General features: G+C 47.4%; 2 protein-coding genes across 2 annotated transcripts; one reads left to right on the forward strand and one right to left on the reverse strand.

The window, feature by feature from the left end:
- Positions 1 to 1,000: 1,000 nt before the first annotated feature.
- Positions 1,001 to 9,115, reverse strand: GLT8D1 (glycosyltransferase 8 domain containing 1). Its single transcript, XM_048316243.1, has 10 exons — positions 8,977 to 9,115; positions 6,045 to 6,100; positions 5,835 to 5,933; positions 5,188 to 5,404; positions 4,417 to 4,534; positions 3,788 to 3,872; positions 3,461 to 3,573; positions 2,787 to 2,953; positions 2,520 to 2,632; positions 1,001 to 1,875 (listed from the first exon to the last, which is right to left on the reverse strand). The coding sequence occupies exons 2-10, from the start codon at positions 6,058 to 6,060 to the stop codon at positions 1,685 to 1,687; spliced, it is 1,119 nt and encodes a 372-aa protein (XP_048172200.1). The 5' UTR covers positions 6,061 to 6,100; positions 8,977 to 9,115; the 3' UTR covers positions 1,001 to 1,684.
- Positions 9,116 to 9,155: 40 nt separating this feature from the next.
- SPCS1 (signal peptidase complex subunit 1) lies at positions 9,156 to 11,895 on the forward strand. The gene is made up of 4 exons (XM_048316244.1): positions 9,156 to 9,347; positions 10,323 to 10,382; positions 10,701 to 10,787; positions 11,709 to 11,895. The coding sequence occupies exons 1-4, from the start codon at positions 9,312 to 9,314 to the stop codon at positions 11,829 to 11,831; spliced, it is 306 nt and encodes a 101-aa protein (XP_048172201.1). The 5' UTR covers positions 9,156 to 9,311; the 3' UTR covers positions 11,832 to 11,895.
- Positions 11,896 to 11,948: the final 53 nt, after the last annotated feature.

The following is an 11,948-nucleotide window of genomic DNA, read 5'->3' on the forward strand; positions in this document are numbered from 1 at the left end:
CGTTTACAATAAATGCCTGACACTAAGCATCTTCCTCCTGTGCATCTCTTTTTTCCCTATTAACTGAAAAGTATGATTTCTGTGTTCTTTGATAAATGTGTTTTCCCTCAATGTATGCTGAGGCATAGATTCTCATAGGCAGCTTAAAAAGGTGTCAAGTGCAGACACAGTTCCTTTAAGCCTGCTAAAACACAGCCTGCTCAACTAAATTACATTGGCATCAGCTAATCCAAGTAAAGTCTTTCAAAGTTGGTAAGTGAATTTACTTCATTTTGCCTAACTGCTTCAAGGACAATAATGGTTCTTGTTCATCAAAACCCAGGAAAAGAAACAATAGGTAACAAACCATATTGGCATATCCATGACAAAAACAACTCTAGGCAGTGACTGCAAAGAGAAAAGCAGTTTGAAATCCTTCTAAAGCAAAACTAAAACCATATTCAGTCATGAAGTAGTCCTTTACCTCTGCTGCCCTGTGTTTCAGACCAGGCACACTCAGCTGTTACTGCATGAACACAAAACCTTTTGTCTGAACATCTTCCACTGAGGGCTCTTCACAAGCAACTTGAATGCAAACCTGTATTAATTGGAATAGTTGTCACAGTGGCTGCTGGGATGTATCGGTTCAATCACTCAACAGTACAACTATGAAAAACCAAACCAGCTTACCTGTAGCACAGGTGAGGGGCAGCTGGCTGCAGAGGGCACAGGCATCTCACTTGATGAGTTCCCAGACGAGGAAAGGCACAGCAGGAAAAACTATAGCAGAGCCAAGCTCCCTCGAGAGAACTATGAGGAACTCAACAATAACAAAATTAATCTGTAATTCACACAGCCTGGTCTCCAAATAAGTAGTTTGTACTATTTCAGAATTAGATTGATCTTACAATAACCAGAGCAATTCACTTTGCCTTCAGTCACTTGCTACTGTGTCTAAGTACAAAGGAAACACTTCTTAGATCAAGACTGGAATTAGATTGCCATTTACCTGAGGCTGAAGTCAGCATGTTACAATTAGCTTTATTTTTGAACAAAGTTTCATCCACCACTTTACAAAAAATCATTTAGTGTTCACTGGCAGTTAAAACCATTTTGCATAGTGAAATAATACTTGAAGGATTCATTTTTCAAAAAGGATTCAATTTTGCAGAATTCTGTAAGAAAGACTTAAACAGAAATGGTTGGGGAGAGATTTCATGCAAGACAGGGTTGTTGAGGGAATTATTTCACAGGATAACAAAACAAAACAACAAAACAAAACTCGGAACAAAACCCAGGCAGCTCTTAATTACAGTACATTACTGTGCAAGATTTGCTGGTGCAAGGACCAGCTAAATTTGTATCTTGTTCTTAGAAACTTTGTTTCTGTAATTGACAAAATGATCCTCCCCTAGAAGACTTGTAGTAAAGAGCAGGAGAATGCAACTGAAATGACATAAACAAAAGTGTTCGTTTATGGAGATCTTCCCTTGTTTTCTGTAGTGCTGCTGGAGTAGCATCTTGTGTCACACAGGTGACACGAGCCTCCTTTGGACCTGTGCATTTCAGAACTGCACCTGAGTAAGTGCATCACCTTGTGCTCCAGAAGGCAAGGATGGCTCTGTAATACAAATTGGCTAAAAGAAATATTCTGCTTGGCTCCAGAAGTTTCCTGAGAAAACGTCATCATTTATTCAAAAGGACTCTACTTTGCTTCGTAGGCTTCTGAGTGTCTGCGGATCAGGTTGAACTTGCCTGTAGGGTCAGGGACATACCACTTCTCCCAGACTTCTGCATAGGAAGCTGTTCTTCCCCAGGGTTTGAAATGTCCATTCCAATGGAGCAGCTTGGCAGCTTTCACAAACTGAAGAGAGTACCTTTTCCCGGCACTTGACCCTTCAATTGAAAAAGAAGCATTAGTGCTTGAAATAAAGGCAGCAGATACACAAACATGCAATCATTAACTTCAAAACAAAGGATTTAACAAAGGAAATCTTATCATTTATGGAGAAAGGAGGTGATAGGGGAGGCAGAAATAAGGGCAAAGTGAAAAACAATCAGGTGCAATGGAATGCCACTTTGATCTCTCTCAGTGTCTATTTTCATACACTGCCTTAACTTCCAAGTTCTTTAAAACCCGCTTAACACGCAGATGAATTGAGCAGCCAATGTATTGCTCATCAGAAACATAACCTGAAAAAGCTCTCCCAGCACTGGGGTTTCACCAGTAGAACAGACCTGAATGCCTGTTCTTCTCAACAGTTTTGGAAGAAACACCTTGGATCACATCAGGTACAATACATTTGTGGAAAATGAGAAGGATTTTGTGAGTAAGTCAATTCAAGAACTAACCCCCAGCAGTTTGAGAAAGACTCAAGCCCACAAGCCCCAAGACGGTTTTGCAAAGATGTTTTTCCTTAAAGAACAAAGCACAGAGTAGGGGAATAAAAGCTCACTTTACTGCATCATCCACGAGGTGTCCAGCTACAGACCTGGAAAAACACCCTGAGGGAGCAGTACCACAAACGCTTCATACGTACCGAGATGTCGGACGTTCCACATGGGGTCAATACTGGAATGCTGCTTGTAAAATACAATTAGCAGTGGAGGTGTTGTGACGCTGCCAGCCAGAGTCTTACTGTAGAGTTCCTCTCTGGAAGTTGAAAGGATGCTGATCAGTTGATTTTTCACTTGCAGCAGCACAACAGGAATCCAGAGATACATGTGCAGCCCCCCATTCAAGAGGGAAATGCCACCAGCAGAACCCAAGCCCTGAGCAGCTGCCACCCCCAGCCTGGGGAACTTACACCACATTAAGTGCCATCCACTTCTCCAGTTGTTTAGTGATGTTCTGTAATTTCCATTCAGTCAAATTGGCAACGAAAACTCCGGGATTGAAAGAGCAGGTGTTTGCTTTCATAGCAAGCTTTCGGATGGTTTCCTTTTTGTAATCTAGAAATCCAATGTAATTATACTGGGGGGAAAAAAGAGAGTAGAAATTAGCTTCAAATACGGTGAAATTCCTTAAGAAAAGTTCTGCACAACTCACAACAGACAGGTGTAAGTTGAAGTTGTTAGAGCAAATATCTCTTCCTTTAAAATGAGAGAAAGAAAGCTTAATAGGTATAATGTTTTAAAAATATGATTATATAGACTACTTATTTTAAGGAATGCTGCATGCTCTTAATATATTATTAATATGGTACCAATCTCAGATAAAGTACTTTTTACACATTCAGAAATGAAAAATTGTCCCTCAGATGTTCTTAGACCTCCTGCTGTTCGACAATGAGAATTGCTCTCATTGTAAAGCACAGCAAAAATTCCAAGTAATTTACTGTGCCTGAACAGAAACTGCAGGTCCCATTTGTAAAACTGGTTTGGGCAGGGACAGTCACATGTTTAGGTTTACAGCATTTGGAACATTCCCAAATGCCTGAGATCTACAGCATTATTACCATTGAATAGGACTAAAACTAACCTGATTGCCTGCTCCACGGACAGCAACTTTACTACTGGTTGAGTCACAGTCATCTGAAAATGCAGCTGCATGTCCAGGTTTCAATGGAGTGTTGTAAAGTTCAACAATATCATCTGGAAAATGGAAGTAAGCACAGGAAAATCAAAAGCAATCCTGACTTAGTGCTGAGTTAGGCTTTGTTCAGTCCATTGTTACATCAAATAAGCCTACTCAGTTTAACGCAATTAATTAATATTTCCAAAGTTTTTACAGAAATGTCTGCGTTCTGTGAGAGATGAGATAGTGACTTCAGCATAAGGCCAGTGGCAGCTAACAAAGGTCCCATACCTTGCACTATTACATCATCATCCACATAGATGACCTTCTCTGCATGAGGTACCAAGTTGGGCAAGTAGAATCTTGCAAAGGTCAGCTGTGAGAACAGCAAAGCAAGAGAAGTGAAGAATTAAATGAAAAGAATTGTTCAAATAAATGTGAAATCGACTAATTTTTCTGGCACTTATTTTGGCAGTAATGTCCAAGACAAAATGTATCGAGGAAGTAAAATAGGCAGCAATATGCAACAAGTAACTTAAAATAAACAGGTTCCATTAATTCCTGGTTTACCATGAATGTATGCATTGATAAACTAACTTTAAAACTGGTCTATATTAGAATTTCTTATGTCTCCATGTAGATCTGCAGCATCTCTGAGGTGTTGGCATGCTTGACATGCCAGCTGCTGTGTTTCACTGTGGCTAGCAGCAAAAAATGATCCTAGCCATGCATATGTAGATATTCAAATCCATCTCTCACTATCCAGAAATTAATTTTCACTGAAATCTAGGAAATTGATTTTATGAAAAATTGCTTCTTTGCTAACAGATTTGGTTTTGATCTCTAGCTGTGTTCAAAAGCCAACATCAAAGTATTGTTATTAACCAATAATTGCAAAAAATAATCGATATCATCCTCACTGGTTTGAAGGTGTCTGCCTTTTGAGGATCCACTTGTACTTTGCCTTCTAAGACACGAGGGTCAAAATCCAAAATTCGGTATCTCATATTTTTCAGAGAAGTGCTCCTCAGCCACATCCTGCAAGCAGGAGAAAGGCACAGATCTTGTTAGGTGAGACAAAACCAAGTGAAAAGCAAGAAATCCAACTGACAGTGACACAGATCTTGATGTGGCTACTCACTTCCTACCCAGCAAAGACATCTGGGATGTAATCGGTGCTGGCATCGGTGCTGTCCCGTGTGGCCACAGGGGCAAGCCCAGGGTCAGCAACTGCACACCTGGGACATGTGAAAGGTACGAGGTCCCTTCTTGTTTTATCAGAAATACACAGTCCTATTATCACAGGCCCTTCCCAAAACCATCCGTGTGGACAGAAGGGGGTAAAAATAACAGGATCGAACAACAATCTACAAAAATGGAGAAACATGATTGCCAGCATTTGAATTGCTTAGATGAAATGTAGAAGTACCTTTCACAACCCTTCCACCAACAAATTCCACCCTCACTGGTTGGATATAACCCCACTGGAAAAGATGTCTCTTTTGCATCCCTGAAGCCTGACCAGAAGGAATGGTGGGACTCCCACAGCAGCCTTGTCAAAAAGCTGCCATAAGCAGCAGCAGATGGAGCTGGGAGTCAGGGGAGTGCAGCTCCAGGGAGAGGCAGCTCACTCTCTTCTCAGAAATACAGAAGTTCACAGTGCTGTGGGAATCCAATGAAAAGATCATTACCTCAAGTGATCCACAGTATCATTCAAAGTAACAATGTGGAAAACCACGTTGGATCTGGTGTGCTGGTAAATGCTGTTCATGGCTGCAATTGCACCTCCGAGCCTCTCATCCGACGCTGCAATGACCACAGAAATCTCCTTGTCATTCCCCTCATCTGTCAGACTCTGGGGAGCTGCAGGAATGAAATCTATAGGCTGAAGTCCTAAGGGGCTTGGATCTGTGGAGTATAAATGACATACTTGTTTTTATTACTATATATTATTATTACCACACTAAAATTCCCAACACTTCCATTATTTCTGCTATACACTTGGATGTCTGAGCTGAGGTGTGGATTACAGTGAGCCAGTATCAAACACTCAGAGCATCGCTTTTGAGAATCTGAGATGCTAATAAATAGAATACACACACATTTACAGAAAACTGCACACATTTAACCACACATTCACACACAGCACAAGATATTAAAAGGCTGAGCTACAGTAGTCTGCACTTATCTTTGGTCCCCTCTGCCATGTCTATAACCTCATTAACTTCCCCCCCACCCAAACCACAAGGTGGGTTCTGTCTGGCCAGAGCATGTGTTTTTCCACCAAATCTTAAAACAATATTTACTTTTTTTTAAATTAAAATAAAAACCAACATACCTGACAATTCCCGTCTCAAGAAGTCACTGAGGCTTAGGAAGTTATGATGAATAACTAGCAAAAATATGACAACAGCCACTATAAGGATGGAAATGTTCACTGAAAATTAAGAAGAAAAAACTTTATCAGTATAACCAGAGAAGGACTGAGAAATCCAGATACAAAAGATATTAAAACAAACCAAAACAAGACAAACACAGATTTACATACCTTTCCTTAATGTCATTTTTCTTTTCTTATTTTATTAGAATGAGACTCCTGCAAACCTGCAAGAAAAAAATACAGCAGTCACTCCCAGTGCATTCTTCCATGAGGCATGGTGCACTATCACCAGGAGTGTCACAACAGTGTCAGTGGCAAATGCAGTGAATGCTTCCCTCTGTCAAACAGATAAAACTGTACGTCGCATTTTAACAAGTGAGTATGGTCTCAGTAAGCATCTAACTACAACCACAGAATCACAGGATGGGTTGGGTTGGAAGGAACTTCCAAGATCACCTGGTTCCAACCCGCGCCATGGGCACAGACACCATCCCCAGCTTCTCTGGGCAACCTGTGCCAGGGCCACACCACCCTCAGCAGGAAGAATTTCTTTCTAATACCTAATTTAAACCTGTCCTTTGACAGTTGACAGCCATTCCCCCTTATCCTGTCATCTATGTCCTTGTCCAAAGTCCCTCTCCAGTTCTCTTGGAGCCCCTTTAGGCACTGGAAAAGGCTGCAACAGGTCCACATCCTTCTCATGTTAGGGACCACTCCCCACATACAATGACATATCTAAAGATCTCACAGATAAAAAAGAGACATGCAGATCTTGCCACTTACTTCACTGTCAGAAAAAAAAATAAAAAAGCCAAACTCCTGCCAGTCAAAAGTAAGTTGAGAAGATCTGGAAAATTATGTATGGTTTCTTTACTGTTGAAACAATTTATTTAACTATCTGAACTGGAAGCACCCAAACAATAAGATAAAATGTTACATGTTTCTCTCCATGCTTAACCAACAGTAAGATTCTGGTGCTTATGAGATTTTAACAAACAGGATTCATTACATGCTTTAAAAACCATTACATTCTCTATATAAAATATATATATCAGAGTATCACCTGAAGTGTCATCACATGGAACAGGTCACAAAAGTGGGAAAGAAGGCAGCACCATCATATTATAGAAGGGGGTAAAAACACAACACTGATGCAATTTTGGTAGGAAATTCAAACATGCTTTTTCATGATTTAAGGGTCAAGGTGAAATCAGAACAAGAGTTGCATATCCTAGCGTGTCAAGGAGCTCTCAAGTAACACAGAGGAAGATCTCTAACAACCTGCAAATTTCCAGAAACGGTGACAGACTTGTGAAATCCCTACATTAAAACACCACAAACTGTACTGCGACTGTTACGTGTATCAGAACCAACCACCTCCTTCCCGCTGCTGCATTTCTACCCCAGGGCAGACACATCAGCGGAGCCTAACAAATCCCTGCCCTGAGCCGTGTCTCGAGCACCACCGCACTGCTGGCAGGGGCGGGACACGGAGCTTTGCCTGTGGAGCACAACGCCACGTCCCTCTGTGGAACGAAGCACTTTGCAATTCCCAGCGCCGGGACTGAGGCGCACACAGACCCGGCCGGTGCCGCGCACACAGACCCGGCCGGTGCCTCACACAGACCCGGCCGGTGCCTCACACAGACCCGGCCGGTGCCGCGCACACACAGACCCGGCCAGTGCCTCACATAGACCCCGGCCGGTGCCTCACACAGACCCGGCCGGTGCCGCACACAGACCCGGCCAGTGCCTCACATAGACCCCGGCCGGTGCCTCACACAGACCCGGCCGGTGCCGCACACAGACCCGGCCAGTGCCTCACATAGACCCCGGCCGGTGCCTCACACAGACCCGGCCGGTGCCGCACACAGACCCGGCCGGTGCCTCACACAGACCCGGCCGGTGCCGCGCACACACAGACCCGGCCAGTGCCTCACATAGACCCGGCCGGTGCCTCACACAGACCCGGCCGGTGCCTCACACAGACCCGGCCGGTGCCGCACACAGACCCGGCCGGTGCCTCACACAGACCCGGCCGGTGCCGCGCACAGACCCGGCCGGTGCCGCGCACACACAGACCCGGCCAGTGCCTCACATAGACCCCGGCCGGTGCCGCGCACACAGACCCGGCCGGTGCCTCACACAGACCCGGCCGGTGCCGCGCACACACAGACCCGGCCAGTGCCTCACATAGACCCCGGCCGGTGCCCCGCACACAGACCCGGCCGGTGCCGCACACAGACCCGGCCGGTGCCTCACATAGACCCCGGCCGGTGCCTCACACAGACCCGGCCGATGCCTCACATAGACCCCGGCCGGTGCCTCACACAGACCCGGCCGGTGCCGCGCACACACAGACCCGGCCGGTGCCCCGCACACAGACCCGGCCGGTGCCTCACATAGACCCGGCCGGTGCCTCACATAGACCCCGGCCGGTGCCCCGCACACAGACCCGGCCGGTGCCCCGCACACAGACCCGGCCGGTGCCTCACATAGACCCCGGCCGGTGCCGCGCACACAGACCCGGCCGGTGCCGCGCACACAGACCCGGCCGGTGCCGCAAACAGACCCGGCCAGTGCCTCACATAGACCCCGGCCGGTGCCTCACACAGACCCGGCCGGTGCTGAGGCGCACACAGACCCGGCCGGTGCCGCGCACACAGACCCGGCCGGTGCCCCGCACACAGACCCGGCCGGTGCCGCGCACACAGACCCGGCCGGTGCCTCAGGTACACGCGGCAGCCGGGCTGGGGGCACTGACAGAACGGCCCCTGCCCAGGGATGGTCACGGACCACAATAAAACACACACCGCGCTCCCCGGGCTGCTCTGCGGGGACAGCCCCGCTCCGGGGCCGGCGGGCCTGTGTCCGGCTCTCCCGCACCGCCCGCGGCGCCCCGGCCCCTCACGGACCGCCCGCCCGCCAGCGCCCCCGCGGGTGCCCGCCAAGGTGCCTGACCGCCACCAGGCGCCGAGCCCGCGCCGCGCCCACCCCGCCGCGCTACCGGGGCCGCGGCGGCTCGGGCGGGAGGGCGGCCCGCGGGCTGCCGAGTCAGTGCGGGTTCCCGACAGGCGGCCCCACGGCGCTTCGCACTTGCCGGGGTCCTGCGGGGCGAAGCCACCGTTGCCGAGGAGACGCGTCCCGGCGGGTGAGGGGGAGCGGGACCGGAGCAGCCCCGGGGCGGCGGCGGCGGCGCGAAGGCGATGGCCGGGGCTGGAGGCAGCAGCCCCGCCCGACGGAGCTCTGGGCGGGGCGGGCGGGTCGGACGGGGCGTGCTTCCGGCCAGCTCAGCAGCCGCCTTCCGCTCCGCCGCGACCAGCGCCGGTAGCCGCGGGGAGGCCGCGCCGCAACCCACGAACAGCAGGGCCCCGACCGGGAGCCAGGAGACGGCTGCGAAGAGGAGCGGGAAGAAGCCGGAGAGGCGCCGCCGCCATGCTGAGCGTGTTCCGCTCCATCCCCACGCAGATGGTAGGGCCCGCCCGGGCCTCGGCACCGGGGCAGTGCGGGCGACACGGCCGGACGCGGGTTTTAGTGTCCCCTGCCCGCCCGGCGACACGGCCGGACGCGGGCTCAGCGGCCCCTGCGCGGTCTTGGCACCCGTGTACGAGGCACGACTAGGGGGATGCAGGATGAATCCATGTAATTCCGGTTTTTGACCTGGGAGTTGGGACTTTGAAGTGCTGTAAAGGGATGGTACTACGCAGCTGTGTGTAAGGGAAGCCTTCTCTGTGCTTTCCTGCCTGTGCTAGAGGCAGACAGAAGGGAATGTGTCCTCCAGAGAGCCACGTTTTCTAACGTCATGCAAACATAAATTAGCTGGGTTTGGAAGGAACCATTAGAGATCATCCAGTCCAGCCCTGCCAAGGCAGGATCACCTGGAGCAGGAACGCATCCAGGTGGATTTGGAATGTCTCCAGAGAGAGGGACTCCATGACCTCTCGAGGTAGCCTGTCCCAGTGCTCTGCCATCCTCAACATAAAATTCTTCCTTCTGCTGAGGTAGAACTTCATGTGTCTTAGTTTATGGCCATTGCTCCTCATCCTGTCGCTGGGCACCACTGAGGAGAGTCTGGCAGCATCCTGTTGGCACCCACCTTGATATTGATATGTCAGTCATCTCCAAAACACAGGTGCCTTCTCAGGCACCCCCTCTTCTGTGGTGATACAGCTTTTACTTAGTGATGTTAAGCTGACTGCAATGATATTTTGAACTTGCATTACCTACCCTGGTCAGACAGTGCTTGCTTCTGTTTCTAGGTGATGTGGTCAAGCCTGCAGAGGAGGTGTTTACAGACACTGTAAGAAAAATAATTCCAATCTGGTTTGAAAGTTGAACAAAAATGCTGAGAACCCATGGTCAGGTAGACTGTAGGATCTAACCTGAAAAGTTAAGTGGGCAGGTTTGTGTTTTAAATCACTGACTAAAAAGAGTCTCTTTCCACAGGACTACAAAGGCCAAAAATTAGCAGAACAGATTTTTCAAGGAATCATTCTTGTCTCTGCAGTAAGTATAGTAGACCTGTGGGTGAGAACATAAAAGACTATTTTGTTTTCTGATCTTACAAATATTTTTCTTACTGTTTCGGGTCACTAAAAGCTTTAAACAAAGTCAGAGGGACTGTCGTGGCTTAAAAATTTTCTTCTTCCCATCTTTTACTTTCATTGTTGGCCTGCAATTTTGAAACGGTTAGAAAGATGTATGAACTGTGCTTTTGAAAAACTTTTATTTTCTTACCTAAATCCACTCCCTGCAACTTAATCATGTCATGGGAAATGCTTTTCTTCATTTAAAGTTTGATTTTTTCTAAATTATATTTTCCAGGTAATTGGTTTCATCTATGGATACATCACTGAACAGTTTGGATGGACTGTCTACATAGTTATGGCCGGATTTGCTTTATCATGTTTGGTAAGAATGTTTTTTCCCCAAACCAAAAAATACATGCACTATTTAATCTGGAGTAATTGTTAAATTGAGGGGCTGTCAGCAGACTAATGTTTGCTATGTAATTCAGATTTATTAATACATATTTGTACTTCCTTTGATCTGCATAAAGTGCTCTGCAGGCCACTAAGTGCTTTTTTTGAAATGCTAGCAGGATTTTTGCAATTTAATACCACCTTTGAGTTCATATTTCATTTCAGTTAAAAGTTAGTTTTAAGTCCAGCTGGCAGCATAGTTAACAGAAAGGACAGGGAGGCTTTCTGTGCAGTAGCAGCTTGTCATGAAAACTTTGCAGCTGTTCCCTGCTGCCTGAGGAGAGAGACAAGGAGGCAGAGTATGGAATTGCACAAGTAATTCCTTATCTCCATGCATGAGAGGTGTCCCACTCCTATTGGGGCATTCCCAATTCAGTTTTACACGTGGTTCTTATACCTTTCAAGCATTCAGATAAAACCCGATTTGACCAATCTCTACTCAAGCCACACACACACATTCCACTGTTTGAAAAGCCACTGTAATTCTCTGGCATCATCATCCATCTGCTCCTTACTTAAACATCCCTTAGTCCATCTGGCTGCAGTTACTTACCCGTGATGCCAGGCAAGGAGAGGGTCTCAATGCAGTCTTGGAGGTGCTGGAATGCTGGTGTCACCTCAGGAGTCCGGGGTGTCCTTTTTCCTTCAGAGTGGGTGCTGTCCTCCTCCTTGCAATGACCTGGGCTGCTTTGGTCACATACTTAGTATGACTTTGCAACGTAAACTGTAAATGAGTTTTCTTAGGACTAATAGATAATTAGTTAGGGATGAAGATTTTCCTAAGAAGCTGTACAGAGCAGCTCTTCGGCATCTCAGTGTCCACATTCTGACTCCACTCCTTTGCCCTCAGCTGACGCTCCCTCCGTGGCCCATGTACCGCCGCAATCCCCTCAAGTGGCTGCCTGTCCAGGAGTCGGGCACGGAAGAGAAGAAGGCAGCAGACAGGAAGCCAAAGAGACATGCTAAAAGCTAAAAATGATGGTTCTTCACGCTGTTACTTTGTTAAATTTTGTTAAATTAATTTCCACTGAGTAATACTTCTTGGCTTAGTGTTTGGGTTTTTTTCTTAGTACTTTGTATACTACCATGA

This window comes from Corvus hawaiiensis, chromosome 11 (genome assembly GCF_020740725.1).
Source record: "Corvus hawaiiensis isolate bCorHaw1 chromosome 11, bCorHaw1.pri.cur, whole genome shotgun sequence".
NCBI classification, from domain to species: Eukaryota; Metazoa; Chordata; class Aves; order Passeriformes; family Corvidae; genus Corvus; species Corvus hawaiiensis.

Excerpts from the sequence above, each read along its gene's own strand:
- GLT8D1 (XM_048316243.1), bottom strand. Across the intron at positions 2,633-2,786 it reads TGGATGGCACTTAATGTGGT|AGAGGAACTCTACAGTAAGA; the intron begins GTAAGTTCCCCA and ends TTCAACTTCCAG. Across the intron at positions 1,876-2,519 it reads GTGGAACGTCCGACATCTCG|GGTCAAGTGCCGGGAAAAGG; the intron begins GTACGTATGAAG and ends TTTCAATTGAAG.
- SPCS1 (XM_048316244.1), top strand. The coding sequence starts at position 9,312 with ATGCTGAGCGTGTTCCGCTCCATCCCCACGCAGATG. Across the intron at positions 9,348-10,322 it reads GCTCCATCCCCACGCAGATG|GACTACAAAGGCCAAAAATT; the intron begins GTAGGGCCCGCC and ends CTCTTTCCACAG. Across the intron at positions 10,788-11,708 it reads GATTTGCTTTATCATGTTTG|CTGACGCTCCCTCCGTGGCC; the intron begins GTAAGAATGTTT and ends CTTTGCCCTCAG.